Source organism: Myzus persicae, unplaced genomic scaffold, assembly GCF_001856785.1.
Source record: "Myzus persicae strain clone G006 unplaced genomic scaffold, MPER_G0061.0, whole genome shotgun sequence".
NCBI lineage: Eukaryota > Metazoa > Arthropoda > Insecta > Hemiptera > Aphididae > Myzus > Myzus persicae.
In genome coordinates, this window is record NW_019102958.1 from 83,385 (window position 1) to 94,954 (window position 11,570).

Sequence of the window (11,570 nt, forward strand, 5' to 3'; positions counted from 1 at the left end):
GCGTACTAAATAGGATATACTATTAAAGTCTTTAATATTATTATAAAGGTTTTACATAAAATATTAATAGTATAATATTATGTGCTACTTAAATAGTTTAGTATTTTATAACCTCTGATTATTATTCTCAGATATTTTTAACAAATTATAAAATATAAATACATTTATACTAATTAGCAATATTTATTAAAATGTTCATATCATCATAGCCACGTCAGCAGTCCTACCCAATCTTCTCCTATTATCTTCAGACACATAAAACTTAAATAGGTAACTCAAAAACTACAGGTTTTCGATTTCGATAAGTAATAGGTCCATTTAAATCTTCAAAACAATCATCTGTTGAACGAATTACAGTAAAAAGAGAGGTATTTATTGGAAAGAAATCCAAGTTTTTCGAAAGTAATGTAAAAACATACATAAAATATAAAAATATCACTATGTATACAAATTGAATGCAAAATTCGAGTGAGATTAAGTGAGAATCACTCTGAATGATGATCGGCAGCAATTTTCATGAAGAAAAACGCGAGAGACGTCGACATTGGTAACTACAGGGCTTACTATAATATTTAAAACTTCTTATAGTTGAAGTTGTTTCCAAGCAATCATTTTACAAATAAGTACACTACGTAATTCAAATTTTTTGTTCCTAGTCTTAAGACAGATTGTGACAGTATAGTTTGTTTTTCTCGAGAGCTCTTTAACTATAAGAAAAAGCCGATAAAGAATAACATTTCTGCTGTTTTGAATTTCTTTGTTTTATCCCTCAATGCGTTTTAATATAAGGTTATTACCATCATTATTAATTATGTATTAATTTTTGTGATCACAAATAATTATAGTTTTATACTCATTTATTTCAGTAATAGTTTTAAATTTTTTAATATTATCCACAATTGCGTTTTTTTCATATCGTTTGTTCTATGTCAAAAGTACTTCATATGCCGCTGTTCATAAGTTCAAATAAATAAGTAAAATAATATACGATAGATATCTAAATTTCTTATTTTTTTAATTTGCACATGGATTCATTTTTTATTTTATATAATACTTATATATAGGTACCTACACCCATTACTGGAAAAATAATTTAAAAATATATATATTGAAGTCGTAACTCTTAAAGTTTATACGATTTGTATTGTTGTTCTAAAACTATAATAATAGATAATTATTATATTGCAGTGTATAGTCTAATACTGCTCGTATACCTATATACATAATAATAATATTATTATTATTATTATGATAATATGCGTTCACGATAGTTTGTCGCACTATAACATTAATGAATTTGCGACATTTTTACACGTCGTTCTGAGACGACAATAGAAAACATGACCTTACCCGCTGGTCGTTGCGTTTGTCGAAAATTATTTTCCGTCGATATAATAATTACCGTTTAGCATGTTGCTGATTACGTAGTGACGCTTAGACCGATAGGTACGTGAATACACAAACTGAAAATCATAAAAATCAAAGTCAGAGGTTACAGGGGGTGAAACGCACAATGATTTTGGTGTGAAGTATTTATCATCATCGTCGCCGTCGTTGTCAGAAGAGTTTTCACGGTGGCAGAAAAGACATTATACTATTACGATATAGTCACTGCTATACATTATACAAATATATCCCACTATTATCTTAGCTATTCAACAATATTACAGACACAACGTGTGCAGACGGGAGTGCAATTTCAATATTTTCAGTTGTAGTCGTGGATCGTTGTGATGGCCGACTTCGGCCACCTCCCTTCCAAAAACAGCATAAAAATAAATAAATACCAATTGAATAATGACTTTATATTAAATCTGTAGGTCGTGTTCATTTATATTATACATCGTGTGTCCACAAAAGTCAAAAACAGGGTACACTCTTTAACTTAGGAACTTATATTACTCGGTACTCTATAGGTATTAGGTAAATAATATTTTGAATTCTATTTGAGGAACATATGAGACTAAATTATTGGATCATAAATTCCTATGACTTTTTTAACGTATTTTGCACTTGGGCAATAACTTAACTTTTCTGAGTAAACACCCCGTTTTTGCGGATATACCGTAATTATATAAAATATAAGAACTAGTATTAACCATATAAATGGCGCGTGTTTATTACGAGGAGGCTAATTTTAATATCCCTTCCTTCCCTCCACCAAAAAATGCACCTATTTATTATAATATGTTCACGGGGCGTTCAAAAGTTTTTCCAAACTTTGTGAACACCTGCAGCAGGTTGTATGATAATATCTTACGTATTTGGGCATGTTTACGGTGTATAAACATATTGATAGTATCGGAAAACAGTGCATTTTTTCAGCGTTCATCATCACTCGCATAACACATGCAGTAGGTACATATTGCACGGAGACTGCGCTTACTCGCCATATTTGTGTACAATATATATATATATTTGTATATACATAAATATTATATTATGTACACGTGCGACACGCAAATGACATTCGATTTTCGTGACCGGGTCGCTATTATTTCGTTTTGCTTAGGTAATTGTTTATTTTTTATGTTTTTTTTTTCATATACATATGTATATAATATAAGCGAATTTTCAGACTTGCCCACAAGTCTGTCTGTTCGTTAATATTGTAAACCTATACTATATATACATTTATATATGTATCTAGTTTCACCGTGGTCAATAACCTACCATTAAACGTATGTAAGGCTTCAATTTATTGATGACATTAAATCTATTTAATATTTGACAAGACGAGACATTCGCGTGGCGTTCGATGGGTAGGTATCTATATAGTAACTATATATAATAAATACGAATCTGTATTAGTGCATAATATTATGTTTATATTATTTATTACCATACCGGACTTTTATTAACATCTTATATATTATTGAAGTATAGGGGTATTATCAAAATATAGGAATAATTAATAAATTGACGATTAATTTAAGTAACCCTGAAACATGTAAGTCTATTAATTATTTGTATTATGATATTATGTATTAATCGTTGTACAATAATTAGAGGTTTTTAATATGGTCATTGATTTAAACATTAATATATATATATATATATATTATATATATATAGGTAGATATGTAAATAAATTGTCGAATAGTTTGAGTTCTGAGATAATTTGTTATTATCAGACTCCGATAAATATTCATTTTTTTATTGTCATATTATAATATAAGAGGAGATAACGCTTAAATATTCAAGGTGAAAAATATAAATGTATGCAATATTTATAGATACATAATCCTACTATTATAAATACAAATTAAAATATTATATTATGTATATTGATAATGCAAAATAAAATAATGAATTGTGTTCCGAATTTCCGATCACTTTAATATTATATTATATTATACTAACAATATTATGTTTACACTAGGTACCCATTACACTGGCCATAATATTATATACCTAGATATTTAAATTAATTTAAAATGTAAGCGTTTTGAATTTCTTGTTTGTTTAATATAATATATATATATTATATTGGAAAATAAATTATCATTTGATCTCAAAATTCCGTTAGTTCTCGTGATCGTGACACCCACGCGTGAACGAAACCGTGATTATAATGAATAGGAAAAAATCTAAACGAATTTATTTTTAAAAAAGAGCACAAAGTGTAGGTACCTTAGGTATTATAAATGTAGGCACTTTTGGCGAATGCAGATGTGTAACGACGATATTATACGTTTCTAGGGTCAATGATTTATTCGACGTAAAATATTCGATGCACATACACACGAAACCGAGTTCTTATAATAATATTATATTATATACTATGAAACATTAAAAATATAATGGTTTTTTATTTATTTATTTATTTTTTTTTTTATCGAACTCGCAGCAGATAACAGGGAAAACGAAATGGGTTTCTCTTTAAAAGCTTATAATAATAATAATAATAATAATATCCTAATCTTTAGATTTTACGCGCGTTATTTGAACACCCTGAGTTTAAGGTTATAACAGGAAATTCGAAAAATTACAGACAGAAACTATGAGTCGGTTCTTCGGAGACGCTAATAAATACTTATTATCTGATCCCAATCTCCTGCTTACCGTGTTGGAATCCTTTCACACACATAAATGTATTATCGCCGTAGCAGTGCACAAGGAACGCACAGATAAAACGTTGGTTATCTAACTGTTATCTACCCTACTAAAATGGTGTATCGGACGTAGAAATGGGTTTTAGTTGCATTATGGATTTTGTGTGTGGCCATTACAAATGAAATGTAGTGGGAGACTATCTCACGTCAAAACGCGATTGGTATACACTAGACATTATATATTATAATGTGCATGTGTGTGTGTGTGTGTGTGTGTGTGTGTGTGTGTGTGTGTGTGTGTGGTGTGCGCGCACTACAGTCGTGTGTGGTGTAGATTATTTAAAATAAATGTTGGATTTTTTTTGCCAGAGGTGTATAACGATAACTCATAAAAAAAAAAAAATGCTAAAAAAAAATTAACGAGAAAAAAATCTATTCATAATTTCGTGATACGGGCGTGAAATCATTGATTTTCAATCATTACAACTGAGTGTAACGCCATTAAATCGATCGACAAAGGACTACGTCGTTCGGTACAGTGAAAAATCGTGTAATTATCACACACGCCATAATAATATAATATACAGATAATGAAGCCTAATATATTCGAATACAGATTACAGGTATGCATGACTACAATATGGGTCCCGCGGACCATAATCGCGTGAAAATAATTAATGCAAGTTGGACGGAAAACTTTTGTAAGCACCTATACTACATCGAGTCGTTGCCCGTCGTTGTTATACAACATTTATATCATTATTATAATGGATGACTATCCTACATGGGTGTATTATGAAGTTGTTTCGTCGAAACAGTGAAAGGTTTTCCGATTTGAACTCCGATGACTGCGTTTTGTCGGGCAAAAGTCGAACACTGCTTAAAGAATATTGCATCTATAGGAATTATTATTGATGATTGTTATCAGAGTTATGGCTACCTATCTTGACTCGACCTCGAAGCGTTATAATTTATATCGCACTAATCGGTCAAATCTTATCAGTGGCATTTGGAATTCGGCCGGCTGCCGGTGATATTTTCCACCTGACTTATCAGTTTTTTCCCAGTGATATAGTGGCAGCGGGAAGTGTATCGGCTGTCCAAATCAATATTAATAATCGACTTTATTATACATATTTTATACGCCTACCTTTATCAAGTCCATTATAGTTATTATTTTTTTTTCCGATTTTGTCTATCTGACAATTAAAAGTAACTATATGCACCAATTTGTTCACGTCCTAACGTAACAATGTGTACCTTATACGGTATCAAGTTTTCAGTATAACGCGTCCATATTGTACGTATAATATAAAACGTAATAATATATATGAATTGAAATGTATAGACTTCCGCGGTTACCGGAAAGATATTCGTTTAATTAGACGTGAGTGTACTAAAAATTAATTAAAAATATTATAGTACGTGTACCTCCCGTTAACAATCACATGGTTAAACCAACTTATAATTATTCACTATTTATTTATTAAGAATAATAAACTCTATGTCTATATGCATGGTATTAATTATCAAATAAGAAATATTTTACTAGTTATTTTTTCACTATACACTATGCCAAAAGCAATAGCACTGTCGTAATCATTTTTTTCGCAGTTAATTGTAATTACTATACAATTGTTTAAGTAAATATTTATAATATTACTATACTCAAATATTTTAAAGTACGAGCTGATAACTGTTTATTCTATTTTGTTTTGTTTTAGTGCCTAATGTATATATTTGTATCGTTAATTATTACGAATTATGATTACACACATATTTTATATTTTTACATGATATTGTGTTCATTATTAAAAACGAACGTAGCAGTTACCCTCATACAACGATGATTAAATAAAAATCGGTGTTTTTGTTTACGCCTTTACGGTATTGTTAAAACACGGTACCACCAGCTGTAATGACTTATTGAATCGTAAACCGAATCGTAGTCAAACAAAAAAAAATAATAAAACGGAATGTAAACATTTTGTTTTCGAGATAATGAGATGTACAAACAAACCTCTTGTTGATTGGGCAAAAAATAATTGAATACTATACTAAATAAATATTAGTAACGATAATCTGATGTCAGCGATAAATAAATAATAATTATATTGTCCCGATACCGAATGCAAATTGACTGTATTTGTAAAACGAAAATCAATTATTTATTTGTTTTTTTTTTCACTTTATCAACTTGTACGATAAAATATTTTATTAAAAACCATATTGCTTACTTATGCTTTTGATTGAATGTCGGATCACTTTCACCATCTTTAAATTCGTGTCGTCAAAATAAGCGGAAAATCCTAACGGCAAAATAATATGTTTAATTTAACTGCGAGAGACGGCGAAAAAAAATTTAAAAAAATTTAAAAACAAAAAACAACTACTCGGGCGATGTGCAACTAGAACAAGACCAATTCAATAGGTTTGTGTTGGCTTGTCGGTACGGTTGAAAACGTATTCAAACGACAACTGAGCGCGATATGTGCGTGACACATACAATATATACGCGGATACCATCTAAGACCACTAGATGCGTCAACAGATTAACCGCAATATTAGAGTCGTACGCGATAAACTAAATAATAACGATAATGAATAATGATATAGTAATAATAATACGTAGAACGCGCGCTCGTTTGATAAATATTCATCGGAACTAAATAATAATAAATTCAAAGTTTTTTTACTATAAAATGGGCGGTGAGAGAGCCATGACTTCACGAGAGCCACGCGAGACTACAACACTGAGTAGAATAACAATAATATTAATTATATAATTGGTTTTGATTGATTTTGATTTTTTTAGTATTATAACGTTTCCGCGCAGAACGGAACATATAAAATATACAAATAACAATAACAATATTGTTATCCCGAAATCCGTACTAGCGTACACTTACACACACACACACACTCGTATATATATGTGTGCATAATAAATAGGTACTGTACGGGCAGATAGAGTTCAACAGAGCTGTAGAATTTTTTTTATTTTACGAAAGTTACTATTTGCTAAAACGTGACGCAGAATACGAGACATGTCCGTACACTTTGAACTGCGATTCCGAGTGTCAAAGTCAATGTTTGTAGAACATTATAATGCGATATTATTATTATGACGGTCTATCAACGAACGCGTCATTATCGCTCGTCGTCGGGCAACAGAGCTATATCACATTGTACAATTATATTATTATAATACTATATAAATAACCGGAACAACTACACAGGCGCCACGGTCAATATCAGTTTATTTTATTAATATAATAGCATAGTATACGAAATGGTGTAATACAACACGGCCGACGACCCTTGGCCATATAGACAGAATATTATTCAAAAAGAGTGTTTTTGCACACTGCGCTATTAGTTTTTCGCTAATGGTCGATTTCCGAACGATATCGATACTTTATTATTTCTATGACGCATCAAATAATTATATTATTATTATTTAACTCGAACGCGACGCTTTTAAGAGTACGTCGCACCCACACGTGTTGTCTTCGTTCAACTAACGCAAATAATATACGCCATACTAAAGTGTATACGTTCAGCAGTTCCAATTTTGTGTCGCTGGCTCAAATATATGACAGTGAATTTACTTATCACAAATATTGTTGTTACCCATCAAAATTAAAGGCCACGTTGGTTTTTAACACCGTTTTAATTTATAAGCGAGTTATTATGAACACGAACGACGATTATTAATTATTTAAAAATGATCATCAACTCGCTAGAAAATTAAAATATAGTAAAAACTAAAGAGAGAACGCAGACAATGCTCTTACCTTTAAATTTAATAACAGTGACCTGTTATTTTTTTGTCAATTAACCCAAAAATATTCTTAACATCACAACATTGGTGCTGCTGAACCCGAATTTGGTTAATAAATAGTATTTTTTGGAGTTTACACGTGCGAAACCATTTGGTCCCAGTCTGGGCAATACACATGCGTATATACTACATATATATATATATATATATATAATGTGTTATGATTAATGCGTGTACGCAATATACATATATTACATATCATACATATTTGTTTTGTAAGATTGTTTTATTCATATTTTTGTGTACGTATCTATATTTATTATTTTAGTTATTATCGTTTCGTGTGCGTCTCAACCGACCGAATAACGAAATATAGAACGGAACCCACGAATAAAGTTTTTATTTATATTTATTTATTTTATTAATCTATAGATTTTGGTTTTTTCCCCAACCGTTCGGTACGCATAGCATGAAGGACGCCTACAACAAACATGCGATTACAACGTGTACAACAATAATCGTGTATAATGATGGAGTACTAAGGGGGACTTACAAATGTGTAGAAAAACCAAACGCGATTTTTCGCAAACCGTCATTTTCTGGAGACGAATATCAATCTGCCTCAAGAGAGAGAGAGAGAGAGAGAGAGAGAGTGAGTAGGTGGTGAGAGAATTGAGGGGCGGGGGTAGGTATAGCGCCACGCATACACGTCACAACGCGATCGCGCGTATATTATAATATCGTGTGTAGGATATTATTATTATGTGCAAAGTATAGGTATTAGGTACACTGTTGCCGGCGAGATAACCGACGATTGGCGACCGGAGGTTGGGGTGGAGGGAGGGGGGAGCGGGTTGGTGTGTATACGAATAGCATCGGTAACGACGACGATGACGATAATAATGATGATAATGATGATAATAATAATAATATAATAAATCCCGTCGCGTCGACCTACGGCGGTAATATCATATAGCACTATACATATATATATATATATATATATAGCAGGTGCCTGTATCCTGTATTACACGATAATGATGACGGCAACAACGACAGCAGTCGCGTACGACTCGGCCCGGGTGCGCGAGAGAGATCCACGAGAGAGAGCACCACAAACGTAAATACGGACTGAGGGTGAAAAATAAAAAAACCAAACCGAACCGACGGAAGAGCTGATAACGGTGGCGAGGCGGTATATTGACATAACTCTATATACCGGCCGGGGAGACACCCCCGCCTTCGTAGGTGTAGGGGGGCGAGACTGCGTGGATGAGTGTGCGGGGGAGGGGGGGGGAGAAACACAGCTCCAAGATTTACAGGACCCGCGACAAAATAATATATATATAATATATAAATGCTTATCGGTCGGTAGCAGCGATCTGTTAAAGGGAATTAAAGAATGAGAGAAAAAAAAAAATGATAATGGAAGGACTTCCGCGAGCGGCGGCCCGCCGGAGGAGGATATATCTATCTATATCTCTCTCACTATGTATATTATAAATATATATATAAATGTATACGTATATGTATGTATGTGGCGGAGGGAGTGGTGGACGAATTTAATTTACTACCTGACGTCGTGTTGAGGTGAGCTTAATTCTGGTAACCCTCACCGCCGCCGCCGCCGCCGCCACCAAACGTCCACCCACCTGCTCAACCCCTATACTGTACCACTTCGTAGGTATTTATATATATAATGTATGCTGCAAGTGTATCGGTAACTCGCACTGTATACATACTATATAGTATATATACGTGTATATATATATGTATGTACAGTCTATATAAAGGCGAGACCCGCCTCTGGGCCGCCGCCGTTATCTCGGCGTTCCAGGCCAACCGCCTTTATCGCCCGATGCCAGGAATACACTATAACGGTCTCTCACGCAGGGCGGCGAGGTTTACACTCTCTCTCTCTCTCTCTCTCGCCCCGGCCGCCCTCGCCCGTCAACCCTTTAGAAGCGGAGATATTTTCAACGGGGCGGCGGCGGTGTGCGCGGGGGGTGACGACGAGGTAGGTGCACCCTATATATATACGTACACCACTCGGACGCGAGTGCGTGTGGGCGCGCGGCGTATAGTTATATAATAATATAACATAATATATAATATAATATATATATATATATTTGCGTATGTACGTATACGCACACTTGCGTGGAGCTTCGGGTCCCCGCCGAGGCGTTATCGGACAACGTTCGGTCAATGTAAACACTAAATAGGCTTAAAGGGATATTTGAAAAAAAAATATATAAAAATAACGTGTGTATGATAATAAAATGTTTTTTTTTTTATTATTATTATTATTATCGTCGTCCCATCGAAGGGGAATAATATATTTCTGCACCATCTGTCTTCTTACCTCTCCCTCTCGTCACACCGCACCCCCCCCCCCCCCCCCCCCCCGCACGCTCCTTCATCAGTCATCTCTTGCACCCCCTCCACCCTCCGCCACCGACGGCGAGACTATACACCGCGGGGAAATTGAAAATATATAACATATATACGTACGCACTCGCATATATGCGAAATTATGTATACGATGTAATAAATATTATATATATATATGAGGTTAACATAAATACATATATTTTCCCGACCGCAGCACACTTATCTGTACGTACCTGATGGCGAAATAAAAAAAAAAAACCACTTTCGTGTGTTTAGGTACATCATCGAAATATAATCCGTCTAAAAAGTATATATTATAATATTAAACAGCATACATACATATTATATAAGTACATACATATTATACATACATTCATACTTACGAATACGAGCAGTACGGGTTAAAAATGACAAAACGGCAAAAATCGATTTCGCATCGGATCCGATTGCGCTTTATATACATATATATATGATCACATACTTATATGCATAAATGATATACCGTAGTCACGCAGCAGTGGGTTGTACTAAGAAGCATTTGTATACGCCTCTAGAGAAATAATAAGAATATAATTCGTCTCGATATCCCGTCGGCGGCTTGAAAAAGAGCAAAACATAGGTATTCCGATTATCATAAGAATAATAATTATTATTGATGACAGTATTCCAATGTTCGCAAAGAACGAGTATGGATAAATCGATAGGTATAAAGCAGCATACAGATAGGTACAACGTTGTTTATTATTATTAATTTAAAATTTAGTGGAAAACCTGTTTTTAAGTTTTTATTTACTAGATACCTATGGCAAATTAAAAAAGAATAATCCGCAGTCCTTTTTTGGTATTTCTTAATGTTTTAAATTAGGAATTCGAAAACGACTGCAGATAACATTAGCGGTTATTTTTTAACATTTGATTAGTGAACTATATAAGGGAAGATTGCTTGAAAATCTAAAGTATAGATACTATAATGATATTTTTATGAACATGAAAATGGGTTCATCGTAAACGAGGTATAACATATTAATCTAATATTATACTAATTTTTAATGTAAATTACTGAATTCTTACAATGCGATTTGAATATGGCTAATGCACATTTACTTCTTCAGTAATTAGTTATATAAATATTTAAATCATCGTGGCATTTAAAAAAATGTGATAATTAATCAATGTAAACAACTACATATACCCATCAGTATAATATTAAGGTTAGTTAATCCCTTGTGACTCGTAAGTAGATTTCGCACAAGTACATAGGTATATATACAAATTAAAATAATTTTTACTAGATTTTTATTAAATTTTGTTTTAGTTTCTTAATCTAATACGACGTG

At 32.9% G+C, this 11,570-nt stretch overlaps 1 protein-coding gene across 2 annotated transcripts in view; it reads right to left on the bottom strand.

Moving 5' to 3' along the window:
* The window catches only part of LOC111033483 (zinc finger protein ush), a 31,238-nt gene extending 24,706 nt beyond the window's left edge, over positions 1 to 6,532 (bottom strand). Inside the window, exons 1-2 of one of the 2 annotated variants that reach the window (XM_022314237.1) lie at positions 6,293 to 6,532; positions 1,403 to 1,463 (exon numbers count right to left, since the gene is read on the bottom strand). In XM_022314237.1, the coding sequence (XP_022169929.1) occupies positions 1,403 to 1,412 (10 nt within the window). In that variant the 5' untranslated portion in view covers positions 1,413 to 1,463; positions 6,293 to 6,532. The remainder of the gene's footprint in view (positions 1 to 1,402; positions 1,464 to 6,292) is intronic. The other variant, XM_022314236.1, reaches the window with a different exon arrangement.
* Positions 6,533 to 11,570: the final 5,038 nt, after the last annotated feature.